The sequence below is a fragment of the Sphaeramia orbicularis genome, chromosome 22 (genome assembly GCF_902148855.1).
Source record: "Sphaeramia orbicularis chromosome 22, fSphaOr1.1, whole genome shotgun sequence".
Classification (NCBI taxonomy): Eukaryota; Metazoa; Chordata; class Actinopteri; order Kurtiformes; family Apogonidae; genus Sphaeramia; species Sphaeramia orbicularis.
The window spans coordinates 20111218-20126859 of NC_043978.1; the positions used below are offsets into that span (position 1 = coordinate 20111218).

Here is a 15642-nt window from a genome sequence, read left to right on the forward strand (position 1 = left end):
TTAAACAATATCACGGTTTATTTTAGCTTTTTATTGTTAAATGTGTTCATAAGCCAAAGATAAATTGACATTTTCTTCACATACTGTGTTCTTTGACTAGAAATATATCCCTAATTTTACACACAAACCCATAGAAAAAAGGAATAAAAATTATAAAACTTTTATTACGTTGCCTTAAGTAATCTAAACATTTTGGTCTCATGCAATGATATATCTACACCTAATACAAATAATCTTTGCATCATGTGTCCATTATGTGGAAACACTGAGTAGTGTGCCCTCTCAAAGAGAAGTGCTGTGTGCCCCTTTGGGTCTCAGAGGAACTGGATAATAATATGGAAGGTCCCAGTCTCTCATGACTACAAATGAGCCGGAGTGGCGCATGACACGGTCCACATATCCAGAAATTGTTGGGATCTCTTCGAATGGGTGGTCTCCACAGCTTGGGACAGTCGGTGTGACAAAGCCCTGCTTCATTTTGTAGCGACTTGTCCAGGTCTCCATTGGTCGGGCTTGCAATCGCTGGACTGCCATGGTGTCTTTTTCATCATTTTCCTTTTGCCTTAGGAAGTCCCGTAGCACCTGCTTGAAGACAGATGCCAGCTCCCACGGACTTATGTTGTTAGTGGCAAGAACCTCACGGAATCTGTGAAAAAAAAATAGACCCAACACCATTATCACACAGTTCTTGAATTGACACCAGATCAATACAGTACACTGGTCATATCCTACATTTTGGGCTTATTATCTTCAGCTGTAATAACATAATTACTAAAATCACCGGACTGGGGTGTTGACTAGGTGAATTAGATGCCAACAAGCAGGCCAGTACGGAAAGGTGTGCCCAAAAAAAGTAATTGGTTCTCTATTGTATGTATGTATTGCATGAAGAGCTCTCCAATATTGCCATACATTTTATCAAAGTGAGTGTTTTCGTATCAGTTTATGTTGATAATTATCACAATAAATATTTCTTTCAGAGAAAAGTGTGGTTTCCTTTGAGCAAAAGTTGGAGAAACCAAATTATTTGTGTTTTAAATAATTAGCAAAAGACATTACACATTGAAGTGATGTAAAAGCTAAAGATTTGGCAATTACTGCTACAAAAATAAAAGAAACGACATAAAAGATGCATCAAGGCAACAACTCCTGTGGTCCTTGATTTTGTGATTTTGTGCTTATTATTTTTTATTTTATCAAAGAAAATTTGAGTGCAGTTTGATTCACCAAGACAAGAATGGCATAAACAATGGTTATTAATGATGTTAAATTCTTTGTAATGGGTAGAACATGTCTAACACAAATTCAGAACAATTCTAAAGATAAAAAATTTGCTGAATATTTATATGTACTCGAGTAAAATTAATTTGAATGACAATGTAAAAAAAAACCCAACTCCAGAAGATGAAAGAAAAATGTATGTTGTCAAAAAGGATTTTTATGGTGGTATTAAATTATATTATCATAATTAGGGTTTTATCACCCAATCCTTGTGTGCTATTATCGTGGTTTCAGTCACATTGAGCTTTAACACCAATTACAATATGATTTTTTTCGCCAAATTGTGCAGCCCTAATGAAAGATGTATTTAAGTGACAAGTGTTTCTTGGACTTATCTGCAGGTCTTGACCCTTGAAAATATACACATTAGAACAAATATATTAAATATGCTGTTGTTTGCTTATATGATTATGGAAGCACACAGTAGTGACCCAGAAATAGTATTGTGGAAAATAAGTAGGTCATTGTGCTTAACCATGTAGAACAATTCTGCACACAGTTTTTATATAACTAAGGCAAACACAGAGACAATGAGTGGAAACCCTGCAGTCTGGCTCCACTCAGCCTAACAGGGCATCCTTCACCTTCACATGTTCACACCACACTTTGCCTGCCCTTGTGACAGTAACACATAATGGCTTTCTTGGCAGCTTGCCCTGTCTCCTTTTCCCTTTGGGTCTTCCCTGCTTTGCCCGCTGTCAGCCCTTGTATTAATGCAATAGCAGCAAGCCAATGTTGACAGCACAATAATGTTAGGACGAAACACGGCACGGATGCTCCAAAACACCTGGAAAGCACGGTGGCGGTGTGGACGGGCGGGATCTGGGCACACAGAAACTCCAGTTGGTGGAGTTCGGATGTTGGGATTAGGGTCCGTAACCTGGGGTATTTCTGAAACCAGCGCAGTCCCAGGGCTGCATGGGCCAGTCTGTGCTCGCGCTCCATCTCCCTCGCCAGCCGCTCTCGTTCCTCCACATGCCACAAAAGCTCTGTGATCAACATCCGGCTGGGTAAGATCCCCTGAGACTTCAGAGGCTGAGTTTCATCCTCAGACTGTCCTCTTGTTTCATGCGGCCATTTCATCCAGCTGAACAGGGGCATGGCAGTCACAGCAGATGGTCCTGATTAACTGAAGAAGAATTATTTGTTATTTTGGATCACGAAGCATTCCATCTACATGTTTTCTACTGCATTTTAACATGAAGAAAAGTCTGCTTTTGTCATAGTGCAGAATCAACCAACAAAGCTATCATTACAAATAATTTTAACCATTTTTAATTTTGACCAAAATGTTGTCTTGGTAGCAAATCATAACTCGTACTTTTCAGTTATGAAGAAAAAGAAACTTTGGTACATTGAGATTTACAACTGTGTCGCCTATTCACAGTTTAAGTCAACACAGAGTTTCTGTGGTGGGTGGTATGACTGCCTCCATACCATATCATATGTACCAACCACATATACAAGTCATATTCAGTAACTGATAACATCCCAGGTGTGTGTATTTGGCTTGTTCTCCAGTCTGGTGAATTCCAGACAGCTTCCACCTGGGATTCAGATGGATTAAAGCCTGCAGGGTCAGAGGTTGTTCACTGTAAAACTGAAAATATTGACTTTTTCAGTCATGGGAGTACTCAGCATTTGATAGTGTAGTCACAGCTGAGTCTTCCACACACCTAAAGGAGCTTTCTGCACATTAACATCTAGCTAAGTAGTAAAAGGTTTAAAGATAAATAGCTTTTACTTACAGATAAAAACTGTCGCTGAAGATTGAGGTACCCAAAATTTTGAGGAAAAATAAACTTTTCACAAAATAAAACTTCCAGGTCTTTATCTTTGTCCCTGCTGGTCAGTCCTTGTAAACTTCTTTCCTCAACTTGCTTTCAACTGCGTCTTTTTATGTCAAATTCCATCAAAGAAGCAGAGAACCGGTGTGTTGGCGGCAGTCCTCTGCAGTCTTGGTTGTCTGAAGCTTCTTTTCTCTATGCTGTAGTTACGGTCTTGTTAACATCACTCCCGTTGTGCCTGTCAGGCAGACTTTTTCTAGGAGAATTAGTCACACTGAGCTTTCTGACTAAGAGCTGTCACCTCTTCTCTCCTTTCACCCCACTCTCCTCTGTGCAGCTTTGTCATGAGGTCTGCTGCTTTGTAGCTTGCACCAAATGTGTGCATTGGAGAGAAAGGGAGAGGGCGACAGTGCATGTGTGCACACAAGCTGTGTGTGTTGTATTTGGGTTCATCTTAGTGCCGTCAGGGTTTGTGCCTGCTGTTAGGATAAACCCCCACCCTTGTGCTTGGAGCGAGTGGGAAGAAGCAGCAGCTGGAAATGCCCTCCCAGCCTTCATGCTGTAGGGCTGGCTCAGCAGTCAGAGGCAGAACTCGGAGCAAAGTCTGAAATGACACCAAATAGTGGAACAGACAGACCTGCCCATGTTTCATCTCCACTTTCAGATATCAACATATCAGTTATTTGTGATGTCACATCAGTTTTGTCTTTTATGAGTAACTTATAATAAATGTCTGGCTTCTTCAACTTCAAATCAGGATAAAAATCATTTGTTAAACTTGAGGAAATTTGACATTTATCGTGATAATTAATATTGATTGGTACTGAGCCTTTTTTATCATAAAAAACTTCTTTTGCCATTTTGTTCTGCTGTAATTATGTTCTCCTAGTACCATGAACAATATATTTTTTTATCATTCCTGTTTAGTTTGCATCATTAAATGCAGTTTATTACATTTGAGCAAATTCTTCAGTCTTACCTGTTTGCGTCCCAAGCAGATTTTTGCACAATGTCTTATTGCAATGGATTGGTTAAGTAATCCTATAAATGTCTAAACAGCTTAAAATTCAATTTAATTTTGTTTCTTCTCAGTCCATCAAACGTTTCTGGTGATGACAGTCTTACAGCTGTGAGTGCAGATGGAGGGCGATCCCAAAAAAGGGAATTTGGGAAGAGTGAGTATTAAAGTTTCGATTATTTTTTCCTTTTCTTTTATACCTCTTACAGCTCACTTATAAAATGTGTATGAATCTGCATCATAATGTTAAAACCACTGTATTATATGTTTGTTTTATTATGATTGCTCAGGTACAGCGCCTCCTTCACTCGCCAACTATGAGTACCCCAGCCTGCCAGTAACCAAAAACAGACAGGAGGTAAACCTGCGTTGTTAATAAACTTTACACATAAACATACTGCCTGATGGTCTCAAAGTGCACTCATCCTCCTGTAGTTCTTTTTCTTTTGGTCATGTAAGGAGGTTTATTGAGTTTGTCATAGTCCTCAGGACACTGGTGCACTTACGCTTTTATGGTCACTGTTATTTTATGCCGCAGGACAAAAGCTAAGTTGAAATTCACTCATCAAAAATGTTTCATACTTGCTGTGTGTTGATTTTTTTTTGATCATGCTGTTATTTAACCTGTGCTTTTCTAATGCAGGTTTCAAAGTTATTTTACATGTCGTTCTTCATTATAGTAATAGAAATGGCCAAAATTGTGTACATATTTTGCTTGTGCATGTGCTTCCAGCTGGTTTCCCTCATAGAAAACAACTCTGTAGTGATCATCCGAGGAGCCACAGGCAGTGGCAAGACCACCCAGGTGCCACAGTACATTCTGGACCACTACAATGAGAAAAACGCCCCATGCAACATCGTGGTCACTCAACCCCGTAAAATTGGAGCCACTAGTATTGCCCGATGGGTTGCTACACAACGAAAATGCACCCTTGGAAGTCTAGTAGGATATCAGGTTGGTGCAGCTTTTGGATGGAATGCATTTATAATGGAATAACATTATTTCTGTGCATTCATTCTTATTTCATATCTAGGAATTTAGATGTAGGGCTATTGATTTTAGGTATTTAATATGTTTATTAATTTGTTATTTAGTTAGGAGTAGCTTTTTGTTTGGGTTCAGCTATGATAACAAAACTTTAAAAGCACATGAAATATCCTCTCAAATTACAATGCATACAAAAGAGGTATGTGCATTGTTGTCTGGATGTGTTGAACAGAGCTCTGAAACAGCATGTCTAATAATAACTGCTGTCTCCTCCACTTGCGGCAAACTTCTAGAGTTAGTGGTGATCTCACTGACACAGACTGCTATGAACAGTCACACTGCAGTATACTTTAAACATTCATTGTCCTTATTTGTTTACCTCAGAGGTGCTTTTTCACATTTGTCATGAGTCTGTCTGAAGTGTCTGTGTTTAGTGCAAGGCAAGAGTGTGTCTTTTTCTAAGTGACTAAAAAGTTGTTTTCATGCACAGAGTTGAGTCTGAGAACTAAAATAGTGTCTCCTTGAGGTTGAAGGTAAGTTAGCATTGGAGGTTATTACAGGTCACTGGTCTTTTCTACAGAACTGACCAGAAGTAGTCATGTTGGCATTTTCTTTTTTGTTTGTTTTGTTTCTGTTAAAGTTCCTGAAATCACAGTAATCTAGAGAAAACACAGTGTGTGTGTGTCTTGTGTTTTCTTTTCCGAGGCAGTATTATATAACCTTATTGACATAAACTAGATTTGTTTTATAAGAGATTTTACACCTTACTAACCTTAAATGCTGCTCACAGTGGAACTAGAATAATCACATTTTTGTGGTTGTATACATGTTTTAAATACCTGTATGAAATTACAAACAGTATATACAGCTTATATGGAATCTCTTGATGTGGTACTAAAACAAATTTTAACAGTTTATATTTGTAAATGAAACTATGCACACTTTAAATTACAGGTTGGTCTGGAGAAGATGGCTACTGAACACACACGGCTAATCTACATGACTACAGGAGTACTACTGCAGAAACTGGTTACAGCAAAATGTCTCACAGAGTACTCACACATTTTTGTAGATGAGGTACTGTTTTATGGTCTATGCTCCATTTCTTTGTTAGTTTGTATCTGAAATGTACATTTTAATGCATTGTCTTAAGTTCATGTTCCACATTGAATTAGAGTATTGTTATTCACTAGTGAGTAAATATTCATTTGCATATTTTAATATTCTCTTAAATTTGTTCAATTTTTATTGCGTTCTAAATATTTACAGTTTTATTTGTTACTATACTATTTTATTTTATTCTATGCGGGCATCGTTTAACCTCTGTCCCTGCGCTCCAGGTTCATGAGCGGACTGAAGAAATGGATTTTCTCCTGCTGGTTTTGAGAAAACTCCTTCATTCCAACTCTCGTTATGTAAAGGTAATTACAAGGAAAACATCCATCTGCTTTCCTCCTTTTGCCTTGCATAAACATTTACTTGCAGAACTAATGCCTTCACAGATTATCCTCATGTCAGCCACCATTAACTGCAGAGAGTTTGCTAAATACTTCGGCACTCCAGTTCGTGGAAAGATGAACCCAGCCTACATTTTTGAAGTGGAGGGGAGGCCCTATGCCATTGACGAGTATTATCTGGATGACCTCCACAACCTGTTACCGCAAAAGGTGAGAAGATGTTAAACTATGTTTGATCCTGCTGTTCTGTGTTCTGAAGTGACACCGTTTACAAACATATTTATGTCCTCACCAGGTTGAGTTGCCTCATCTAGATGACCCTTACATCTCAGTAGAAATGTATAATCTCGCCATCAGTCTCATTCAGAGCTTTGATGAATTAGAAGGCAAAGATTCCAGGTAAGGCCTCATCACACATGTTGTTAGCTACTGTTTGTGCTTGTGTGTATCTGTATGTATGTGTTTGTGTATGAGCAGCAACGCAGAGAATGGAGGTGGTGTGACATCATCAGAGAGAGGCAGCGTGCTGGTGTTCCTCCCTGGCATGTATGAGATTAGCTACATGCAGGAGGCCTTAGCCAAACTGGTCCACAAAAGGTGGGCACTTAAATTTTTTTCTTTGTTTGATTTTGTCATTGTGGTTCTTTATTGAAATGATCATGGTATTAAGCCTGTGATGTTTAAAGTTCATATTCTGTTTCTTGGTATGAGATTTCTGCTTGTGTCCGGTTTGTTTTGCTGGCTCCTTTCTGCAATAATGATCATATTTATACCCCCGCCCACCTATAAATATGGACATACCAGGAATAACAACCGTCTGTCTGAGATTTTTGTTCATCTCTATTCACCTGATTCTTGAAATTGTTTCTTTCTTTTTTTTTTTTTTTTTTTTTTTTTTACATTTTTAACTTGGAAAATTTGTCCAAATAATTCCTCATACATTATTCACCCTGTTCTGTTTAGATTTCACACACATGTTCTGTACATGTACCTTTCTCTTAATTTATTTTTATTTATTTATATATTTATTTTTACAAATTTTTAAAAAGTTTTTCAAAACTTTGAAAATGAGAGTCCAAATTAATCCCTGGGTAGGCAGGGTACCTGTGAGCAAAAGGGGCAAAGTGCTGTGTGACCGAGTGGGCGTAACATCACTAATTTCATTGTGCTGGCTGACTTGCTTCACCTTTTGTTTACTAACTGTGCTTAAATTTACTTATAGATTGCAGGTTTATCCTTTGCACTCCTCTGTGACTCTGGAGGAACAAAATGGTGTGTTTTTGCTGCCTGTGCCTGGATACAGGAAGGTAAAAAAAAAAGTTATATTCTGTCTTGCATATGTTTTGAAGTCTGTTGTACTGATCTCATCTCATGTTTCAGGTCATCCTTTCCACCAACATTGCAGAGAGTTCATTGACTGTTCCAGACGTCAGATATGGTATCGTAATTGACCCTCATGTTGTTTTTTTGTGATATAAAATTCAAGTTGTAATTCATACATATTTTTTTGTTGTTGTGTTGCCCCAGTAATTGACTTCTGCCTGGCCCGTCACATGGTTTGTGATGAAGATACCAATTATCAGTCCCTGCGACTCACCTGGGCATCCAAAACTAATTGCAACCAGCGCAGAGGTAAGCCGCCAATAGCGATGGCACTTCCAAAAATTCTAATTACATTTCATACAGTCATCTCAAAAATTTTTCCTTTCTGTTAGGTAGGGCAGGCCGAGTTTCTAAGGGCTACTGTTACCGTCTTGTTACCAAAGAGTTCTGGAGGAATGAAATCCCAGACTCCATGATCCCTCAGATGCTGGTAAGAGGAGTGGGACAACAGATGTATAATTTGTTTTTCTGTCTTCTTTTTTCGACCGCATTCTTGGATAACTAATTGTTGTCATGCTGTTGCCCTTTTTACAGCTCGCCCCCCTGGCCACCATCATGTTGAAAGTGAAGCTGCTGGACATGGGAGATTGCCGCTCTCTCCTCTCCACAGCCCTCTCACCCCCCAATCTCAGCGACATAGCGAGGACAGTGCTCCAACTCAAAGAGGTCAGTTAGAAAGTGAAAGTCAAAGAAAAACCAGGAATGCCTACTTAAAGGGGTCAAGACATTTGCACATATAAAGTCGTGACTTCTGATGAACCTTTCTCTGAGTATGCCATACTTGTTTATCACTCAAAATGATCTTTCTCATGTTATTGCTCAAAAATAGGGTTGAAGATGGACCTGTGGAGTTGAATTAATGAAGAATTCAGACCCAAGCATAGCATTTACAGTTTATGTTGACCACAGGGACATGTTTTAAAATACATAATTCCATTTTAAAAAAAAGCAAAATATAATTCCTTTAAGTACATGTTCTGGGAGAGTATGGCTGTAACAGTAAGTGTTATGTTGTTGTTTGGGCAGCTGACCACTGAGTTCTGACACAGAATATTAGACAGCGACTTCTGCTAAATGTGCTTTGTGTCAGCTCATGTTAGCATTGTTATGTCTGTTATGTGAGTGTATTGTGGGGCAGACTTTAGTGCATTTCTGTTGGGAAGAGAGAGTATGACATACCAACACCACAAAAATATTTAGTTTTCCAAATACAAATATGCATACTAAAAGAAAAAAGACAAAAGAAAAAGATGAGGAAAAAAAATCAAAGTTGGTGTAAAATAACTCATAAATACAAGTATGTTTAAGACTGAGGTGCTGCCTGATATCTAAGTCTGATATTCTCAGACAGGGAGTTCTAGAGCTGCTTAAAACCTAGAATTAAAATTTGTGAATTGTAAATATATTGTTAAGTTTACTGTTTAATATAAGTAGACCAGATGGATACTTTTAAGAAGTGTGAAGTTTTAAGGTGGTTCAAAACAATTTCTATAAAAGGGGTAGGTTTAATAAGCAACAGTCTCAGCCTACACCTTTTTTCATCTGTCTGTCCATACATACATTCATACGTATGAACCACCAGTCACTCTTACATTCACACCTACAGGTGATTTAGATTGACCTTTAACCTATTAAGGTGCATGTCTTTGTTTTGTTATTGTTTATGATTATTTATTTGATTGCCTGTCTGAGTGGTACCTATTGAAATAAACTAAACTGACAACAGCTACATGCCAAACAGTGATGTTAAATGTAATCAGTAATTTTTCTTAATTGTAATCGTTAAATGTAAGATGATACTAATAGAGCCGGTCATCCTGAAACTTGCTTTATGCATATTTTGTAGATGGGTGCACTGTCTGGAAAAAGTGATGGCAGGAGTCGGTTTGACGATGGTGAGCTGACTTTTCTGGGTAGAGTCCTGGCCCACTTACCTGTGGATCTGTACCTGGGGAAGATGATTGTCCTGGGCCATGTGTTTGGCTGTCTGGACGAATGCCTCATCATAGGTTAGACACTTATTTAGACAAACAGACACACTTATTTAGAATCCAAACCACTATAAGGCTTAGGTGCAGCACAGAGTCATTTATACCAAGATTTAATGATTTATATTTTTAAGTTTTAAACCTTTGGCTCTTGTTTTTATACATGCAATCTTTTCTAAATTTGTGTATACATATCTGGTAAAAAAAAAAAAAAGGGCTGAAAATCATGTGACATTGTATATATGTTTTTAGTTGAAGCAAGGGAAAATCCTGCTAGAGATGTCATTTGCTCAACAAATCTGTCATAACTGGGGCTTAATGCTTTCTGTATTAATGTTGCAATCTCCAAAAAAAATCTGTTTATCAGCTGCCTCACACTCTTTGAAGACCTTCTTTGCCATTCCATCGATGCAGAAGCTCGCTGGCCACAGGTGAGACACCATCAGCAGCTACAGATTGACTCTGCCAGCCATATTTGGGGCATGTTGTCACATAACCCTGTGGAGTCCAGACTTCACTGTAGGCTATCTGAACTGATCTGACACAGTAGTCAGCAGGGTTCCCACGTGTCCTGGAAAACCTGGAAAATGATTGACCAATTTTCCAGTCATGGAAAACATGGAAAATGAGGAAAAAAAGATCAAATGTCTGGAAACAGTTAAGTTATCCTAGAAAATTATTTATCCTCCCCCTGCCTTATGACCTTGTGTGCCTAAACTGAGATGAAACAAAGGAAATTGTTTTTCAGTGATTTATTGAAAATATACAAATATTTTTAGAGGAAGTACAGAAGAGAAAGTAAGAGAAAAGAGAAAGTTGAACTGGGAACTGCCCAATTGAACATTGTAACTCTAGTGTGTCATGCTAATGAAGTACTACGCTGTAGTCTGTGGATGTGTTTGCATTATTCTATAATACATTTGTCATAATTATTTTTCATCGATAAATTACAGCCATAGACTGCACATCAAATGTCTGAGTAATAAACAGGAACAATCTGGGTAAATGCAAGTTACTACTGTAGAAAAGAACATTTCCAAAGAATGAGGGGGACAGGAGAATGTATTGGTGTATGATATGATAACTTGTCTTTGTAACGGCTGAAAATGTCCTGGAAAATAATTTCAGGGAAAGAGTGGGAATCCTGAGTCAGCTGCAACAAGCACTCATATGCTCATCTGTCACTAATCACAATTAATTTAAGGCTTTAGTCCTTCTTTTGTGATATTGAAACAATCAACAGATATTGGCATATCACTAGTGCATAAGTTGCTTTTCAGGCAATGACCATTTAACTTCTTACTCCCAATGGAAATTATGACATTTTTGATGTTATGGATGGACATTTCCAGCAAATAGTAAAACGTTTCATTTCAATCTGCTGCAGTATTTTGTCAGACAATGTCCTTATTCATTCCTTTTTTATATTCCTTCAGCTGTCTGGTAACAGAAAGAGAAAAATATGCCAACTTGCCAATTGTAGTGAATTCAGCTGGATTGAAATGGATGATGTAAGAACACAGGGGAGACTAGCTGGGCAGAATGGACTTAACACTAGACAGTGACTATAGTCGGCAGCCTGTGAGAGTTAAAGACCTCAACAAGACTAAACCTTGTTACCTGTGACATTTGTATGTTAAACATCCTGAAAACATCTGTCTCTTTCTGAAACACAGAGTTGCAAAAAGTTTCAAATAATCCTCCAGATGTACAGAACAGGTGGCTGGTAGCTCTGGGTTTTCAACTGGTTTCACTTTCACTGCGTGTATTCATTGTGGGGTACATGGGGCACGGAATGCACCCCGTATACCCCCCCCCCCCAATTCCACGATCTCTCTGCTTTGTCAGATTGTCGATACCTTCTAATCCTTCACAATCTAATATCATCATATTGCACACCCCTAACATAAATGTTTCTATATTTTATCATTTTGTGTATCCTATTGATTGTCTGCTATTCATCAACTAGAAACATTGTGCCACCATTTTTATCACTAGTTTAAGTCATAATTTAATAGAATTCTATCCTTACACAAAAGGTTATTAGTTATGTTTATGATATGTTTTAGATTTTGATAAGGATGTTTTATTTAATTTTTTTAGTAAAACTAAAAGACACTCACAACTGGACATCAGTGAACGCAATATATACAGACTGAGAATTAAGGTGGTTCATTACTAACCATGGACACTCAGACTAAAAATTATGTTGGGTGAATTTTAGTTTAAGGATGTATGAGAATGAGTGAAGGGATTTTTAAAAAATAATTTTTTATGACGTAGTAACTAAATGATCAATCAAATCCAGACCAAATATTCTCTTAGCAAACTGTCAATTGCAGGCCCGCAGGCAGTTGATATTATCACTATATAAATATAATGATGCATGAGAATAATATTTGTTCTATGTATTTCTTGTTTAATATTTTTGCTCTGATAAATTCTATCTGAAATTTCAGGAGCAAGTTGGCTTTTGCCCGCGGTACCCCCAGTGATTCCATAGCTCTTGTTAATGCCTTCAAGGTATTGTGTTTGATGCCAAGTCAACTGGAAGTTGTGTTGTTGAAGGGATTTACATATTTGCCTATTGGTTGTTTTTAAATCCCTTTCCTGTTGTCTCTTACTGTTAGGCCTGGTACACATCCAAAAAGAAAGGACAGCTGAGACGCCCAAAGGTGAACAAAACAACAAACATCCGAGCATGAGCTCAGTGTAAAGATGCAAACATAAAAACTGTGACATTTTTGGAGAGGTAGAAATGATATATTTTCTGCTTTTATGTAAATTTTCCTCTATCACTCTGCCATGTTTTGTGTTCCTTTCAATGGGAGAAATGAGTGATTGAAAATTGATGCAAATTGAAAACAGCATCAGGAATTTTGTATTTATTACCTCCGCCAAGGAGGTTATGTTTTTACTGGCGTTGGTTTGTCTGTCTGTGTGCAAGATAACTCAAAAAGTTATGGACAGATTTGGACAAAAATTTCAGGAAATGTTGATACTGGCACAAGGAACAAATGATTAAATTTTGATGGGGGGGGCATGGGGGCCCACTGTTCTGCCTTGGCAGAGGTCTGCCCTCCCACCATCAAAAGACATGAACTGATAGGTTAATTGGTTAAACTAAATTGCCTGTAGGTGTGAATGTGAGAGTGATTGTTTGTCTCTATATGTCAGCCCTGTGATGAACTGGCAAAATGTCCAGGGTGTACCCTGCCTTTGCCTGTAAACGGCTGTGATTGGCTCCAAGCGACCCCCCGTAACCCTAGTGAGGATAAAGTGGGTTCAGAAAATGAATGAATGAATTAGGTAGACGGTTTTGTCTGGACTTAACTCACTACAGAACTCTGTCCTCTTCATTATTTCTTACTTAAATGCAAGTTTTTGTTTGTGCTGTTTTTTTCTCTCAGGATGAGCTCGACTGGGGAAGAGAGAACTTCATTCAGATGAAGAGAATCAGGGAGGTATTAAAAACCCAGGAGCTTAAAGCAGACTAAATTTAGAGGGAAACATTACAGTATATTTTGTCATCCCTCTTCCTAGAAAAACTGTCAGATATGTAACAATCCTAAGTTTCCTGTCCTGTCTGTGCATCAGTGTAATTAGTTTTATTGAATTACCTCTGGTGTTATAGTGAAAGTGATACAATCTGTGTGTAAATATTTAGTCCCTGTAATTATAGATTAGAATTTACATTTTTACTACCAGTTCAACTGCCTGAAAACTTCCTTTTTGTGCCAATATTCTAAAATGTAACAGTGTATAATGCGGTTGCTCAGCCGTCCTCAGCAGTAATTCATTGTCCAGGTTGCAGAGCTGTATGAGGATCTAAAGAAGCGTGTTGCTCAGTTCAACATGCTTGTGCCAGATGACACTCAACCCTCTGACTACACCAGTGTGCACAGACAGAAGTTCATTCTGCAGGTTAGATTCAGTGTTGTCCACAGCTGAATGTCCATCCAGTACTTTGTCATTCCGAGAGAAGTGGTCACACCTTTCTGTCTTTCCTAGGTGGTTATTGCAGGTGCCTACTACCCCAACTACTTTGTTCAGGGAGATATAGACGAAGACTTGGCATCCAGAGAGTTGAGTGGTTTTAACCACAGAACAACAGTGATGGTATGACCCAAAATGTTGGAGATGAGTGTTTCACTCGAATAGGCAGACCTTAAAAAATAACTGGCTCAGATTTATCAAGTATAGATAGATAGATAGATAGATACTTTACTGACCCCATAGGGAAATTAACAGTTTTTTTTTTTTAGATGGATAGATAGTGTAATGGTATTAATATCATGTATGTTAGTGTAAGTTGAGGTATGAGATACTTATTCATGGTCCATATGCAGTAGATGTGGACAGGGCCAGGAAAAATGATATTTAAGCCACCTAAAGGAGAACATAAACAGAAGTCGGCATCAGTTCCTATAGATCCGTTTCTTGAATTACTGCAGTGAGCGGCCATCTTGTGTGGCAAGCAGTCATGTTTACTTCTAGTCTAGTGACAGATATGGTTGGAAGCCTGAGGCTTTAGGCTTTCATATGATACCACGGACGAGTCTGTAACTCATAATCACTGTGCCAGAGTAGAATGTTCTTAAAATAGTTATTTGGGCCTGGCCCAGAAATTTGCAGCAGCATGGACGTTACAATAATGAGCAACAAATTAACACACCATGCACAGTAAACCTTATTTTACAGTAACAAAACACCCACAAGATGGTGCGCAAGGATTAATAAGTATGAGGGTTGCGCAGATATCAGCCATTTGGCTATAGCGATGTGAACTGACTGATGATGTGAGCTAGCTCACTGCACTGGTAATGACGTTTCTGGATAATTTCGTTTTGATTTGGAACCAGACTGAATGATACACAGAATTTAAATACATGTTATGTACAAAATAAAATGTAACTTTTTGATAGCTGATGGGAGTAGCCAATAAGATTTCTCCTGTGTGACTGTTTTGCTGTTTCTCAGTTTCACTGTTGCTTCGATGGAAAATAGTAGTGCCGAAACATGGGAACACACCTCACCCAATCCTGCCATGCACATACAATGTTCACAAATGCCACTCTTCTCTGTTATCAGCCAGGACACCAGAAAAGGGTCTGTGGTACATTGAGAATGGCGGACTCTGGCAGTGAAAACACACCTTTCTCCGATGGTCGCATGCTTTACATCTTGGACCCATCTACTTACAAAATAATTGTATGCTTCCAGAGACTTTCATCCTCTCAGTTCATCAAAAGTGTATGCACTAACTGTGTGGATGAGATACTTAGCAATGTCCATTTCCTGAACATTGGGGTACACCTCAGGATTACACGACCACTCCTCTTTCGACATTGTGCAGGGATCCTTTCCATTGATATAAAGCAATTTCTCGTCATATCTTGCCTTGCAAACATCGTCTAATGTGCCCCTGTAAACAGACTTCACTTTGTCGCCAGGACTGGGGGACCTTGTCGCCATGATCTCAACACTCAAAATTGGGTCAGTGAATGAACAGAAAGTAAACATGACCGCTTACCACACAAGATGGCTGCTCGCCACGGTAATTTAAAGAAACGGAAATGCATCTATACCTCCATGGGCTAGTAGAATCGTGTTATTATGTGACTTTTGTACAATATATGATTTAGTCCAAACTAACTAATCTGAATCCAGACTAACCAATTGCAGCAGCAGTAGAACCGCATCCTCTCTCTCCCTCAAGATCAAATTTACCAGCAAATCC

At 38.5% G+C, this 15642-nt stretch overlaps 2 protein-coding genes across 3 annotated transcripts in view; one reads left to right on the forward strand and one right to left on the reverse strand.

The window, feature by feature from the left end:
- On the reverse strand, window positions 1-3508 carry rd3l (RD3 like). Of its 2 annotated transcripts, none has more exons than XM_030125933.1 (3): window positions 3177-3508; window positions 2069-2412; window positions 1-646 (listed from the first exon to the last, which is right to left on the reverse strand). In XM_030125933.1, the coding sequence occupies exons 2-3, from the start codon at window positions 2380-2382 to the stop codon at window positions 283-285; spliced, it is 678 nt and encodes a 225-aa protein (XP_029981793.1). In that variant the 5' UTR covers window positions 2383-2412; window positions 3177-3508; the 3' UTR covers window positions 1-282. The 2 variants fall into 2 exon arrangements, with proteins under 2 accessions (XP_029981793.1, XP_029981792.1); XM_030125932.1 differs by having other exon boundaries at window positions 2069-2410; window positions 3030-3506.
- The window catches only part of tdrd9 (tudor domain containing 9), a 21932-nt gene continuing 9702 nt past the window's right edge, over window positions 3413-15642 (forward strand). The window contains exons 1-21 of the mRNA XM_030125954.1: window positions 3413-3417; window positions 4161-4243; window positions 4377-4444; window positions 4820-5041; window positions 6029-6151; window positions 6415-6495; window positions 6577-6741; window positions 6827-6930; window positions 7009-7128; window positions 7754-7838; window positions 7912-7969; window positions 8059-8163; window positions 8247-8344; window positions 8449-8580; window positions 9761-9923; window positions 10270-10333; window positions 12362-12425; window positions 12533-12577; window positions 13313-13366; window positions 13710-13826; window positions 13914-14021. Of these exons, the coding sequence (XP_029981814.1) occupies window positions 3413-3417; window positions 4161-4243; window positions 4377-4444; window positions 4820-5041; window positions 6029-6151; window positions 6415-6495; window positions 6577-6741; window positions 6827-6930; window positions 7009-7128; window positions 7754-7838; window positions 7912-7969; window positions 8059-8163; window positions 8247-8344; window positions 8449-8580; window positions 9761-9923; window positions 10270-10333; window positions 12362-12425; window positions 12533-12577; window positions 13313-13366; window positions 13710-13826; window positions 13914-14021 (2064 nt within the window). The remainder of the gene's footprint in view (window positions 3418-4160; window positions 4244-4376; window positions 4445-4819; window positions 5042-6028; window positions 6152-6414; window positions 6496-6576; window positions 6742-6826; window positions 6931-7008; window positions 7129-7753; window positions 7839-7911; window positions 7970-8058; window positions 8164-8246; window positions 8345-8448; window positions 8581-9760; window positions 9924-10269; window positions 10334-12361; window positions 12426-12532; window positions 12578-13312; window positions 13367-13709; window positions 13827-13913; window positions 14022-15642) is intronic.